Source organism: Cricetulus griseus, chromosome 6, assembly GCF_003668045.3.
Source record: "Cricetulus griseus strain 17A/GY chromosome 6, alternate assembly CriGri-PICRH-1.0, whole genome shotgun sequence".
Lineage (NCBI taxonomy): Eukaryota > Metazoa > Chordata > Mammalia > Rodentia > Cricetidae > Cricetulus > Cricetulus griseus.
This window is the reverse complement of record NC_048599.1, coordinates 130,200,738-130,216,721: the sequence shown is the minus strand read 5'-3', so window position 1 is coordinate 130,216,721 and position 15,984 is coordinate 130,200,738. Positions and strand designations below refer to the sequence as shown.

The following is a 15,984-nucleotide window of genomic DNA, read 5'->3' as shown; positions in this document are numbered from 1 at the left end:
TTAGCACCATCATTTCCCTATAGGGAAGAATGAATTATATAGAAGTTTCTTTTTTAAGATTTTGTTTTGGGGGGCTAGAAAGATAGCTAGCTGAGCAGTAAAGAGCATTCGCTGTTCTTTCTGGTGATGAGGATTTGATCCCCAGCCCTTATGCAGCAAAAGCTAGCAACCATTCCAAGGTCCAGTTCCAGGTGATCTGATATCTGCCTCTGGTCTTCATGAGCACTACATGATCATGTCACATGGACATACTGTAGTAAAGCATCCACACATATAAAACAAAATAGAAAAAAATATTTTAAAAAGATTTTATTCTTAAAAGATGTGTATATGTGAGTGCGGGGTGGGGCACATGGATGCAATGCCCATCGAAGCCAGAAGCCAGTGTTGGATCCCAGGGAGTCGGAGTAACTGCCAAGGCTGTGAGCTACCAGAGGTGGTGCTGGAAACTGAGACAGTTCTTAAAGAGCACTAGGTATTCTGAGTTGTCTTAGTCATCTCTCCAGACACTATAAGAAGCTTCTAATAGAATTAGAGATTACACAGGTAGGAGTTGTGATGCTTCCAAACATCTGTCATCTTTGGGGATGGAGGGCAGAGCTGCTAAAAATGAGCCCCAAGTGGCAACTGTCTCATCTCCTATTGAGAAAGGTTCTGACTATTGCATTGTAGTAACAATGGTGAGGAGGGATGCTAAAGCACACTAGAAGCTTTTCACAGAAAGTGTATGTATTTATAGCAATATAATGTTTTTTATTTCACCAGGATAAGCTGTAGTGTGCAGACATCTACAAATTGTGATAACTCTTTGGAAACACCGAGCTCTGCCCACCAAGCTACAGGAGCTGTACAAATGAGAATCAAAAATGCCACCAGCCACCACGACAGGCTGAGCCAAACTAAATCCATGATCCTCACCGATGCTGGGAAGGTCACTGAACCTGTAAGTCAAACACTCCAAACATGCCACTTTCTCTTAGCAGACAGATTTTAAAAAACAAAACAAACCAAAAAAACAACCAACAAAAAAACAAAAACAAAAAACAAAAAACCCCGCTAATTAGCTTTGTTTTGTTTGTTTACCTAATGTGCATAAAAAAAAACTCTTTTGTGATGGATTTTATCTTGCCTACTTATAATCATAATAATATCCCCGGTTACCAGAGCAGAGCTGGGCCTAATCCAGAGTGATAAAGGGGATGTGGAGCCAGGCTGAAGAGCACCTTTGACTCATTTTAAGGGCCTCTGCTACCATGCTTCAGTGTCATAAAAATAATGAGGTTATGCTAGCATGCGGTGTTTGTACTTCCAAATACAGTACATCACTTTGAAAAGCCAGAGGCTAAAATTAGCTAAGAATGAACTGAGGGAGAAAAAAAAAATCAACAACTTAAAAAAATGTGAAAAACAAAAATCTCCCCATAATTTCGAGGAGTGGAAATCATGGTTTGATTTGCAGTAGGCTCAAGCGGCTGCAATGGTGTGGCTATTTAAGGTTTGGAGAGGAAGCCATTTTGTTTCGATAATGTGTCATTAGAAAGATTTGAAATAAAATAGTTAGAGATGAACTCTACTGCCAATTCTGTCCCTGGCCCTGCATGCATCCTGAGCCACTAAACCCAGTGATTGCGATGAGTCTCCTCTGGTTAATTTTCTACCATAATGGTGGTAACTTGCAGCTGAGGCCATAGAATGTTACAAAATTATTTATGCAATGTTAGCCACTCTTTTGGACCCCAGATCTATTTTGTTTGTCACAGTGAGAGGACGAGTGAGAAATAAGTTAGCTGGGGACAGGCTGTGAGTCCCAGTCACCCTGCAGAAGCATGTGATCTATTAATTGAGTATTCTGTTACTATTGTAGTAGCTATGAAATATTCAGCTCCCTAACTGAGTTATTAAATGAGGTAAACTTACTGAGTAGAATGTTACCAATTATATTTATTTTCCATTTCTCACTTGAATTTCAAGTACAAAATTAACTCACAACCATCTCAGGGGTTTGAGAAATAATACATGAATTTAATCATTTCTTCCTCAGGAGTTATAGACAGACTTAAGGTGAGAAAGCCAGTGTTGATACAGGGGGAGTGGGAAATCCATCCTTAGATGCGGTAACTCAGAGAAAAGCGTTTTCCTCCTTTATTGACTTTCTCATTTACAACAATTGGCTGCTGGGAGGCACAACACTGTTTGCTGTCTTCACTTTAAAAACAGCTAAACTGTTTCTCAACTATGAACTTGAGACAGTGGTTCGAATCAATTATTGGACTCTCTATATGGTCTCTCCATAAGAACTGTACCTTTGAAAAAGTTTAAAAGTTAAGTATATTTAATGATGCCTAACATATTTTATTGGCTGTGTTTAACAAAAGGCACTATGCCGCAGTTGTTTTTGACAAGCATGAAAACATCACAGCATGAGACTGCAAAAGGAATTATGGAGAGAAATTACAAGTGATCCATCTCTCAATGAATTATCCACCTCAATAGCCCGCAGAACTCAGCTACCAATTAACACCTACTTTATTACATGTTGGGATGTACTTAATAACTTTCATGTGTTTATGCACTATTACCTTGACTGATGCCTCTTGTACAATTAGGCATAATTGGCATATCAATATGCAAAAGTTAAAAGGATTAACCCTCTTAAAACTAATGAGCATTTCTGTATCCAGCTGCTAAATGAGACAAAATTAGCATTTTTCACTTTTGGGCAGGATTTTATCATGCAGTTTCTCATTGTTGGTATTACCTTGTTACATAACTTTAGTTTGGGGGGTTGTATGCTGGACTGCTAGAGAAAAAGAGTTTTCCAAAGTTAAATTAGCTGTAATTAGCCCAGCTTTTGTTTCCGCATTCTTAGGCTTCGCAATATGGATTCCTCGATAAGGAACAAAAATAAAAGTTACTTCTGGTTATGTGTACTCAGAGCATAATTATATAAAAGGGGTATTTTAGTGAGGATATGTCATTTCACGGAGAAAACTTGGCTCAGAGATCTTGTATTGAAAGCTTGCCATGGCACTAATTTTCTTTCTGTCTCAGTTCTTTTCATCTTTTTTTCCATGCACAATTTTCTGACTAGATACTGACAGAATGTAAAGTATTTTGGCATATTTATTCAAACAAGCCTGTTAAAGTTATCTGCTTGGTTTTTCAGAAGTTGGGTGACAGTGTGAGGTCAAGGGGGATAGTTCTCATTTGGAAGTGGCTGAGATGTTCCCTAAAAATGTGTATGCGTGGTGTTCACACAAAACAGTTTGTTATAACACACACACACACACACACACACACACACACATACACACACACACACACACGGAATCTCTACAAAAGAAACATTAGGTGCTCAGAGGTCACACATATGTTGTGTGTCCTGTTTAATAAAAATGTCTTGTTTGTAATACCTGTTTATTGGAAAGTCTCATTTTAAACTATTGGACTAACCAATATAAGCTGTCTGATATTCACATTGGTTTCATTATTATTTTTAATATTTTAGGGTAAAAAATCAGTAGACTGCTTCATTAATTCATAATTTCATGTTTTGAGCTACAGTATTTTTATATGGCTGTATATTTACAACAAAGTATATAACATTATATCACTTGGAAGTCTTTTAAGATTCTGAAAATTGATGATATTTTGAAATGCTAAGGTAGTTCTTCAACGCCAAGCCATACAAACAGAAGTGGATTTCGTTTGGAATTTGGGGATTTTGATGACCTAAATGTTTCAGGGAAGCATTTCAGTAACACAGGTACCCCATATAACCTTAGAATGATATCAGTGTGTGTTGTTCTCTTTAAACATCAAATAATCAATATGAAAATTTCAGGAGGTTGATTTGATACTCAGGGAATGTTGGAGAGGTAGGACTACTGGGTGTTGAAGGATGCAGTTTACAAGGAAGCTGCCTCTCCATGAAAGAACTCTAGAGCATCCCATTTGAGTAGGAAGGAAGCTCCCTGGTTTCAGTAGTGATCTTTTGTCCCATCCTGAGATGCACAGTGAGGCCTCTGAAAGGAAGTTGTCTTATTTTCTAGAACACACTAGTTGAAAAAGCAGCCAGCAAGGGCAAAAAAATGGAGCAAGTGAGGTTGCTTGTCTAAGGGCAGAAAGGTCAGTGTGCAACCCAGCAAACAGCTAGTACAAAAGATTCAGTGCTCTTCGATGCCCGTTTATCGTAGGATGCTCCAGTCTTCCAGACAGTTTAAGATAGATATTAATGAACAGTTTAAACAGTCCAAATCGGGAAGCTGCATACACAGGATCTGCAGGCTGGAGCCATTTCAGCATTTAGTGCTGGTGCCTTCAGCAGTGACAAGCATGAATATTCACCATTTCCATCCTGCAAACCCACAGAAGGGCATAACTACATTCATGGCCATCACGAACAGAGAAATATGTTTTCATTGGTGTTTAGATGAGGACTTAGGTCAAGCCATCCGGAAGTGTTAACGTACAATAATCCTCTTACCCCCGTTAACACACTGCTCTGGGTCTCTTTCTCTCTTTTTCATTTTAGTGTATTATCAGGAAAAAGAGGAAACAATTTTCTTTTGTTTCTTACTTCTGTCATTATAGGATACTTGCCAAAGTTGTGGCTAGCCAAAAAGGCAGACATAAAAATCACTACTAAAAATATAAGCCTTCTGTTTAGCAGACTTTTTGAGAAATATTATGAGATTGTAGGGCATGTCCATATTTACTTCACATCAAGCTTATAGTTAGGTTTGAGGCTTTGTTTGGATAAATTGTCCTGAAGTGGATCCTGATATTTAATTAAAATGACACTAAATCACATTGAATTGATAAGACTTGGCATCTCAAACAAAGGTAATTGCCCGTATTGGTTTTGTGCAAAAATAGCGCTGCTTGGAAAATGTGCAGGCAACACAGACTGTCAACTCCATTTATAGATCAATATGTGAAAACCATTGATCAGGCAGGCATGTGTAACAGTAACACTTTGCATTTATTTGTTGTTTTTATACCACATTAAGGCTTACAGGATTATAGACTTCCTAAATATTTTGACTTCCTCATAAATATATGATCTGTTGCATGTTAATTAAATGAGAGTCTGCAGCCATTTCTAAAATTGTTTTTAGTTTGATGATTTCCTTTTATTGCCGTGGATCGTACGATCTGAAAATGGATTAGTTTCTTTTTGCATAAAGATTATTAAAGCTTATTTTAATGTGCCCTATTTAATGTAAGATGCGACTGCTGTTTTGCTTTGGAAAACATAGATGCAGACAGTTATTTTCTCTTAGTGAGTGGCTGATCTGTTTTTTATTAACTGGACATTTCAGTGCCCAGGATAGAATTATTTCCTGACATATTCTGCACACCCTGAAGATAGCAGGTCTTCTTGATTTCCTTGATAGAATTTGTTTTCTCTCTTTTCTTTGTATCTAGCTCTGTGACTCGGGCATCTGATCGAGCATTATGCAGAAAACAAACTGATCATTTCAATTAAATTTTAAACACACTCACCAATGCAATTTGAATTCTATCTTTTTGATTTGAGAACAAGCCTCATAAGCAGTTCTTCTATGCCGAGTTCTGCAGTTGAGTCTTCCTTATCTCATCAATGTAAGAACAGTGTTTTGTTCCTAATCTTTATTGGACTATTGTAGATGACATTTGTAAGCCATTTTGGTTTATAAGGGAAAGCTGGAGGACAGTGGAGGGAGACTCTCCGCAGATCCAAAGCTCTGATACGACCACGCAATAATGCGTCTTCCACTGCAATTTTCTTTGCCACTGAGAGGTCAATTCTGTTGAAGAATCTTTTTGTATCCTCTGTAAATGTTAGGAGCTCTGCTTTCAAGACAGTATTCAGCTCTGTGCACGATATTAAAATGATACAAGGACTTCAGACACACCAAGTTAAAAGAAAACAAAACAAGAACAATAAACAGAAACTCCCAGGTTGCCTAAGGTAGCCAGTCTCCAGCTGCTGGCAGTCATGCCATGGAGATGAAAAAGTTTGTTAGTCAGAATTTCCACTTTCCTACAATATGCCCCAAAGAAGATTCAAACCCCACCAGAGATTTCTGTCCCTATCTGGCCACCCTGTGCCATCTCATGCTGGGAAATCTTTTAACTCTATTTACCAAGTACAAATTGGGGTTCCCAAAAGGTGGGAAAAGTTTATGGCAAAATTAAAGAGTCCATACTTCAAAGAACAAGCCAGGGCTCTGGAGTTCACACATGTGGCAAGCACCGTTTTCCTTTTAACTTGAGCACAGAGCTAAATTTGTTTATAATCTCCTACTGATTGAACATGGTGCAGAATGTACATGAGATACATTTTTTTTTTAAAGTTAGTCCTCTGATTACTAATTTGAATCCAAAACTCTAACCTTGTTAGCATCTGGACTTATTTCCATAATAACAACCCCTTCAGAACCTACAAAGTAATGAATAATTGACAACAAATGAAATGTTTTGATAGTTGTCGGCACAAAGCATGTTTAATGTTTTGTGTTGCTTCCTAGCTAATTATGTAGATGACACATTTGTCAGACCTTGACTGCCATTAGAAACGTGTTTCCAGAGGGGAGAAAAACAGGCTATTCATAGAGTAATTAACTAGAATGCTCAATGACCTGTGAGAGATTCAAATCGCTGCCAGTTCAGACATTGTTTTGTTACAGAGCAGAGGGGTAATTAAAATTCCAAATTACAGTCCTATGATGGAGCATTTGTTTGTTGACAGTATACTCTTACTCTAGTTTGTTAATTCTTTTTTAAATTGCTTCTAATCCATTTTATAGCTTTAGTAGTTCCGTCTTTGAATTTACTGACAACTAATATTATGGTAAATTGTACTTCAATGGAGGACTGCCTGCTTCAGTTTCCAGGGAGCACAAGGTGGGTGGGACAGAGAGGCTCCCTCCTGAAACTGACATACAAGGTGCTGTCAGCGGAAGGAATGTCACTGCCGTGAAACATCTTGTTAAACTCTCCATTCCCAATTCTGTGTTAGGGGCCATGTCTCAGAAAAAAAATAATAATAATACAGAGATAAAAAGGAAAATTTCAATGAACACCTAAAAATGCTGAAAGAAACCTGTCCCCAACAACAAATGATAGTTGAGGTTGTGGGTACCCAGAAAGAAGAGAGAGAAGAGGACTTGAGACGTGTGTGGAGACGGTGCTGGGTTAATTTCACAGGATACAGCAGTGCAAAGGGAAGCTCAAACACATCACTCAGTGTGGCAGGTTTTGCAGCAATACTTTCATCCCAGGTCAACAGCAAACCTGGGATAACAGGTGTCACTTATGTGGCTTTCAAAGGAACTATTAGAGAGGGCTAAACAAATCTACAGGGCTAAACTAGCCTAGAAAGATTCAGCTCCAGTACATTTATTTAGGTTGCTGAAAGTGAGAATATAGTTTTATTAAAAAGATCTGACAGAAGTCACACGGTGTTTGATGCAGGCGAGTTGACAGAGGCATCCAGTGAGCGCTGATTATCCCGAAGTCACTGTCAGCTAGGATTGATTTTCACTTTCTCCATTTATGTAACGGTTCCTGTAATACAGCTGACCCCGAATCACGTTACCTTGTCATTTCTCTGCATGGATCAAGAAGAGATGAGCTGAAAATAGCTAGACACCGACCTTGAACTTGCCAGAAAAGTGAGAAGTGACAGTGGGGTTTTCTGTAGTTCATGTACAAAGATGAAGGCACACAGTTCTCTGCTGAGTTCACCGCAGCAGCACAAGGGGGCAGAGCAGCACTGGAGATCACAGGTAAAAGCTTTAGCACGGTGTGGAGAAGCCAAACTCTGTGTAAGCAGAGAGTTCTGATTTTTCCGTCTTAGTGAGACATAAAGGAGAATCACCAATGAATCAAAATCTCGGGTCCCATGATGTTCATAGTCAGTAATCTAAAATTATACATTCTAATTAAAAGTGGTTACCTAATATTCTGAGTGCCAGCAACTAAGCTTTCCCAACCAGTTATCTGAACTGCCTCTTCTTTTATCTATATATTTCTCTGCCCCCACAACAACTCTGAACTGTAGTCAGCATTAGTAAGAGAGGCTATGACAATCTCCAAAGGTGACCTGCCATTTTTAGGAAGGTGAAATCCAAGGTAAAGAATGAGTTTGCCAATGATTTCAAGTTTGTCTATATGTTGTATCGTTTCCAATTTTAATGTTTGCCTCAATTTCCAAAAACCGCCTTGTAATAGACCATGATTACAGGCAAGGCTAACTTAAAACAAAGAATAGTGAACAGTCTTTACTTTCTGAAGCTGAACCATCATTGATTCATAAGAGGTTTTCACACAGTTTTCCATGTTAGGCAGAGGACTTAGAGAACAGCAAAGAGCAACTCAACTGAACCCCAGGTTGTAGACTCTTGATGTAATGCCACAATGCCATCTTTGTGTGATGGTTCATTGAGATTTCTGCAAATCTATCTAATACCTAGATATTTTCTTCCATATAGTATATTCTGTATGTCTGCATTCAGGCTTATAGCATATGTGAATGCATACAGAGTTCTATATCTGCATATATAGTATGTATACATATCTACGAAGAAACACCAAAGGAGTAAGCACATATGTACTCATTTGTACTCGCTTGTGTATTTCTGGAAAATAATACACATATAATTGCAGACAGAAATATCAATATCAGCTTAAGAATCTTTTGTAGGTTCAGCTCAGAATGTAGTGACAATCTTAAGTTCTAAAACAATAAGTGGAATTTTAATTTATTTTTAGGGCACAACAAATCAGGGATCATTCTGTCACCAAAACTGAGTCCAAAAATATTTTTCCATGCTTGGGTCATCATCGAACTTTTTAATACCTAGATTTTGTCCTCTGGTACAAGGAAAGTATTAGCTTTCTTATGTTTGAGGATGTGAGCTTGTCAGGGATACTGGGGGGTGCTTAAAACTCTGACATATGTGTGTGTGTGTGTGTGTGTGTGTGTGTGTGTGTGTGTGTGTGTGTGTGTGTAAAGCTGATGCCTTTGAAAGAAGTCCTGAGGAGCTGTCTGAGAGTCTTACAGACTTTGCCCTCCCTCCCACTCTTGCTCTGAGGTGTAGAGTGAGCGCACAGACCTTCGGGTGCCCTCTCCTAGATGGTAGTAAATCTACCCCTAAATGGTTGATTAGCCTCTGCTTCTAAGGTCACTGATGACATAAAGGCATTGATGGCTGAAACAGTTCCCCAGAGTTTTGGTTTGGGTTTTACTTTTTTCTATTCCCTGTCTTCAGTTTGCAAGGCTTTTAATAAGGGACTCCACTCCCTGATGTGTTCCGATTCGGTTTATTGTTGCCATCTGTTTAATTATCCTCTCAGGTTTGTGTCGGGAAGCATGAAAGTATTTTCTCCAGCCTTTGAATCTCTATGTTCCTAAAGAGATGTGGGTAAAGTATGTGTCAGTTTTCAAAGAGCATATTAAAAACTGATAAGCAGAACCATCTCTGAGCAGCAGCATGGAAGGCCAAGGAATTATTTTGTACATTAATGCTTGTTGCAATTAATTAGCAAATGGACAGCCTTGTGGCGCTGTGGCAGACATGATGTTGTCTCCGTTACATGCAGTCTCTTAGGGTCCTTCTTTCAGGTGATAGGTTTTGTGATTCCTATGTACTTTCAGTGTACTGACAATGAGTTTATCCAGAGACGAGATGGGGGATTTGAGTTGTAGTGGCACATGTGTTTGTCATGTACCAAGCAGGTTTAAGGATGTGCTAATGTAAAACGAAGCAAGTATGTGAAATCAAGGAGGGCCTCTTTGGAGAAAGAGGAAAAAATGAAAGGGAACTTAGAATCCCTTTATCCTTTCCCATTGCCCCACTCTCCCAGTCCCTAGGCCTCCATCTTTCTCATTATCAATATTATTCTCAATATCACATTACAGCATTGAATCTTTTTTGTTTATTCACTCTGAGACTCTGCACCATGAGTTTTACTTGGTGGTCACTGTTCTCACATTCTGTCTGAAACTTTGAGAAACAATGTAGTTCCTGGCATAGACCAGTTATCAGGTCATATGGAAATTAATTTGTATAGTTGCCTTTGGGTAAATCAGTGTGTCAATGTCCAGAGGTCACCTAGAAACTCCAACAAGAAGTAAACCCAGCACATTTATACCCCGAATCAAAAAAGCCAAAGAGCTGCAAATTAGATGGTACTTCAATGTGACCTGATTTTTCCTGAGATTCGAAGATGCTTTCCTATTATGTTTGATGGTATTCAGAAATGGCAGTCTTGTTTTTATTCACTGCCTTCCCAAGGCACTAGAAACAGAGGTAATCAGAATGCTGTTCTATTCTGCAGTGTGGGTAGCCACAGTGTAGCCTTCTGCTTATGCAGCGTCTCTGGCAGAGAGGAGTAATGATTGCACTAAACTTTCCTCTGTTACCTTTGGGCACCTGACCTGCTTTCTTTCCCACAGGGTGAAATGAGAGTTATAGTCTCGTGCATGCAATGAGAAGGGACATGTGTCTCCTTGCATTGAATTGTCCTGGATCATATCATGTAGCACCAAGTGACCCAATATAAGAAGACAGGCAAACAAAGTGACAGTTTTGTTTAATACAAACTAACATCAAAACAAGGGGCCCAAACCTCCAGGCCCACTGCCAGATCACAGAGATTAAATGACCAGAGCTGGTGTTTTCATCTTAAATTTGTTTAAGGCACAGTCTTTAATCAGATATACAGGCTAATGAACGCATAAGCCCAGCTTGGTTCAGCCAAACCAAGTGTAAGTACCACCATTTTGAGACTCCACAGCAAAGGGAATCTGGCTGCTACTTGACAATACATCACACACTGTGGTCTCACCTATTGATCACTGCCCGACAATGGGCAACCTTTCACGGCCGCTTCCTCTTTTACCATGAATTATTGACAGTGTTAATGCCAATAGCACATGACCAAATAGACAGGAAAGACATTTAAATTCCTGGTGTAGTATCCTTAACTTCCAGGCTCTTAAAAGAGAGAGAGAGAAAGAAAGAGAAACAGAGAGACAGAGAGACACAGGGGGAGAGGAAGCTCTTAGAATTCCTTTTACACATAGAAATAATGGGGCATTCTCAAAAGTCCTGTCTGTAACTAACACCTATCCTCTCTACACGAATACTTTCCTTTGCATTGAGTGATCACTGCATCAACTCCACCTGCATTTCCTTCAAGTCTCGTGAAAGTAGGAAGCAGAAGAGGCCAGCTGCTTCCACCCCCACATGCATCTATCCATTAATTTACTCCACACACATAGCTTGACACTTTAGACTAATGTTGGAACTGCTTTGGAGGCAGGGGTACAAAGCAAGGGTGCATCTGTCTCCTTGCAGGATATCTACCCTTTGAATGAGGTTAACTCCTAGGTCTCATGGACCAGGGCTCAATCTGCCCATTTCATGATGCTCCTAACACCAGCACTGCTTTAACTCTTGGTGCTGTCGTTAGGATCACAGGCTTGCATTTTGACACACATGCACAATGTTTGAAAATGGCCACAGAAGCAAGAAATACCTTTTATTTTCACTTCCTGTAGCATATCTTTCTGTGGTTGTAAATCCCAAATAAAAATCTTTTCTTTTTAGAATATGTTAAGAATTGTGGCTTTCCCAACAGAGGAGAGGCTACCTTAAAATGCCCTCCCCTGATAATGATATTGATGACTGACTTATATACTACCCACATTCAGCAGCTGGTGGAAGTAGAAGCAGACACTCACAACTAATCACTGACTGAACTGGAATCCAGATGCAGAGAAGGATGAGTGAAGAAAGAGTAAAGCTGTCCAGACCAGGCTGGCAAAACCCACAGAAACAGCTGACCTGAACATCGGGGAACTCTTGCTCCTCAGACTGATAGCGGGGATACCAGCTTGAGACTGAAACAGACCCCAGGAACATGGGTTTCAGTGAGGAAACCTCAGAAATCTATGGGACCTCCTGTAGTAGTTCAGTACTTATCCATAGCATAGGTGTGGACTTTGGGAGCCCATTCCACATAAAGGAATACTCTCTGAGCCAAGTCACACGGGGGGGGGGGGGCAGGGTAGGTCTAGGCCCTATCCCAAAGGACACGATAGACTCTGATGACACCTATGGAAGGCCTCACCATCCAGGGGGAGCAGAAAGGATACGTGATAGATAGGGTTTTAGTTGGGGGGAGTGGTAGGGGAGGACGGGAGGGAGAAGGGAACTGGCATTGTCATGTAAAACAATCTTGTTTCTAATTCAAATTTTAAAAAAATCTGGAAAGAAAAAAATCGTGGCTTTCCACATGATTTAAAACTCTCTGGTGTACAATTTGACAACTCTCCTGTGCGATGTTCACTGGACGCACAGAAGATAGGGAAGGATATTTTTTGACAACAGATGAAGCTGCCGTTGTTCTTACCTGGTTAAGAACTCACTGCTGGTTTTAACACTTCCTTTGTACTTACAATTAATGCTAAATTTAATTGATGGTAAAACAATACTTTATGATTAAAAGTAAAATATTAATATTAATATATTCGCTTATCTGATCTTTGTTCTTGATTTCAGTAGAATTGAACACAGACATAATTTAGACACTTACAGAGGAATCAAAACTGTCATGTTCTTGCCTTCTCAAATTTTCCTTGGTTCTTTGCTTTGAGATTTGGTGGAGCGTTATCCTTCAGGTCCCCATGATTTATAGAGTTGTGTGGGATTGATTGCAGCTTGTACCAGATCTAATTTATAAGCCTATCAAATCAGCCTCTACCATAAGTGTTTTCCTGTCTATATAAGATGAACAAACCACTATCGCCCTTAAAATGTGCCACTGATCTTGTGTTTACATTAGTTCAAAAATGACGCTATCCATGAAGGAAAGCCCAGACCACAGGCTGAGTCACCACCGAGGAGCTATCTTGAAGCATATTCCAGCCAGAAGAAAGGGAGGAAAAAGAACATTTATATGAGAAATTTATTTAACTTGCTTAGACATGCTAGAGTCAAGACATAGTGTCAGCAGGGTATTAAAATTAACTAGTTCATTAATGACACTGCCCAAGGAGAGGTGCTTTCCTGATCTTCTTGTTCACCTGATCATATACAAATGACACTATTGACTCCTTGTAGTTTTTTTTGTTTGTTTGTTTGTTTCTCCTCTATGGTATAAGTGAATAGCTGTCTAGCTAGCTATGAGAATGGATGAAGAAATGTGGGTTAGATTTAGGATGTTCTAAGTGGTGTTATTTCTCACTTTTTTCTATAAAGTTGAGCTCTCCTTCATTCGTGCTGCCCTTTCTAACTCCAAGACCCCCACCAGCTCAGCTGGGGCCAGCCTTGGGTGATCTATGCTTCCTAAATATCACCATCCTGTACCTTTAAGTCTGAAAACTGCTTTTTGCCTTCAATGCATAGACTTGCTTCAGACTGTTCTCACCACAGTCTATCTTGACATTCTGTCTACCATGTTTTCTTTGTATTGATAGACTACAAACAAGTGACCAATCCACTGAAACAGTTGAGGCCCTAGGTATTTGTATTCAGCTGAAGTGGGTTTGGTTTTTATTGTTGTTTTGTTGTTGTTGTTGTTGTTTTGTATGTTAGCATTTTTTAATGTAATCACTTGGCTGGAGGTGTGATATTTTCTTGAAGGTTATATTACCTGCTTAGTCCTGGACACAACATTGAATACCTTACAACCATTCCATTGGCTGCTTTTTCCCAAGTGAGGACACCATGAGGAAAGTCAGAATGTGCCAATTGTCTTTACACATGGGAACTCAGACACTGACAGTTGCTACTCATAAATTTGGAAATGTAGTCTCTACCACATTTCAGTGACAGTATAAAAACAATCTTTCTTTATAGCTAAAGATGAATTTTCTTACTCAGAGTTTCTCCTTTGGGTTTAATTTCAATTTTAGGCTCTTACATTACTGTAAATTAACAAACATCTTGCTGCCTTTTAGACACCACTAAAAAAGTAACTGTGTTGTCTAAGGAAATGGTGTTCTCTTGTCACCAAGTTATAAATACTCTGTTTACTCTAGGTTATCTATGGTTTAAATTTCACATATTTTGTGAAAATCACTCTGACATGATGGGAAGCTGCTTTGAAAGTCAGAACAACGTGCGCTGCTGACCTAGGACTCTTATCCCAAGGAGCCTGCCAGCGCCCTCAGAAGCAAAGGATGAGACGGGACGCACAGTCTCTTATACAAAAAATTAAACCAGCTTAGTTCCGAGTAGTTATCTAATCCCTTACCATCTATCATACATTTTGACTAATTAATCTTAACTTGAAGTTTTCTAAACTTTGTTTAATTTTTATCTCCTTTTCAAGAGCAGGTGACAGCCCACAAGAAGCAAAAGCACACAGAAACACAAATTCCACAAATACAGTCTCAACTTAATTCCTCAGAACTAAACTTCTTTTACAGCAGCCGGTGTTTTATCCAATAGACTTTATGGAAATGGAGCAGTAGTGTCACATGAGGGAAAAACACTCCTCAGTAGCACAGATAGGAGCCTCGCAGGACCTTTGGGTTTACAGTTGGGGTTCTGCTTTCAGCAGCTACATTTCACTCTTCTTCCTTCTGTCTTTTTAATTCCACTGACATTTCAACATTGTCACTGCCCTATGGAAAATGTTATTTGTATTTACAGTTCTTCTGTCATAAGCTGGTTCCACAAAGAACATTCAAGAAGCCATTGAAGCTAAGTAGCTGTTGTCCCATCTGAATGAATCAGTGCCCCTCAAGTTCACAAGTGAACCCCCAGTGATGATACTTCCTAGTGGGCATTCCAGCCAGCAACTCCAATTTTAATGTTTCCAATCCAGCTTTGACTTGCCCACTGAGGGCATGTGAAACTATACCATTAGTCAGGTCAAGAGTATAAGTTCTCCAAGTTGTTGGTTCTATGTAGGAATAAGCCTTTGAAAGAGGAAGACAACATTTTTCATACATTAGAGAGGTCATCTAAATAACTAAAACTTCAGGAACCTTCATCCTTTGCTGATTTCGGGAGACAGAAATTATTGTGCCCATGGCCATAAATAACCAATGAAAAATCAAAGATTTAGTTGCCTAAGAAGTGGCCCTTCTTGGTTCTCTCAGGGTTGTCAGTGACCACTGTCCCTTTCAGTACAGTGCAAAGTGCATGTTCAAAGTTTCCATCCGTCACATTTCAGTCAGTGAAGACTAAGATTGTAAAGCCAGCTGTGACTCATGCCCTCACAGGTATCCATGATAGTCTTTACAATGTGTTTTTCCACTCCACAAAGCAAATGTGAGTCCCTTGATTATGAATCTGAGCAGTCTTAGGGACAAATCCTGGCTCTGTCCCTTGCTCATTTTGTTAGTTTGAACTCATGACAGGGTCTTTCCTTGCTCTTAGTAAGACAAACTTAAAAGTAAGTCAGGAGGTGGTGGTGTACGCATTTAATCCCAGTACTCTTCTTCCTTCTGTCTTTTTAATTCCACTGACATTTTAACATTGTCACTGCCCTATGGAAAGTGTTATTTGTATTTACAGTTCTTCTGTCATAAGCTAGTTCCCACCCAATCTTGGGAGGTGGAGGCAGGCAGATCTCTGTGATTTTGAGACCAGCCTGGTCTACAGAGTTAGTTCCAGGACAGCCAGAGCTATACAAAGACACCTATATCAAATACAAACAACAAATAGTGATTTAATAAAAAGTTAAGAGACAATACATACACCCACGGGCTCTGGTTCACATTATTGTAAGATGAAATAACACGATGTGTACATGAGCCTGTGGTGTTTATGCAGCTTCTTAAATTTTTATTAAATTACTACTATTATTAAACTACCCATCTGCAGTCTCTCTCTGGTTATGTACCTGAAAACTTCCTTATGAGCCACCCTGCCATTTTATCATGACCTTTCAACAAATATGTTGTGAATGTCTGTCTATGTTCTGACCTATTCTGATTAAAACCAGCTTGAGTGTTTATCCAGTTTCTTCTTGATT

General features: G+C 39.4%; 1 protein-coding gene across 1 annotated transcript in view; it reads left to right on the top strand.

The window, feature by feature from the left end:
• The first annotated feature begins 356 nt into the window (after positions 1 to 356).
• Positions 357 to 15,984, top strand: part of Arhgap15 (Rho GTPase activating protein 15) — a 574,586-nt gene continuing 558,958 nt past the window's right edge. Inside the window, exons 1-2 of the mRNA XM_035447073.1 lie at positions 357 to 436; positions 766 to 943. Of these exons, the coding sequence (XP_035302964.1) occupies positions 357 to 436; positions 766 to 943 (258 nt within the window). The remainder of the gene's footprint in view (positions 437 to 765; positions 944 to 15,984) is intronic.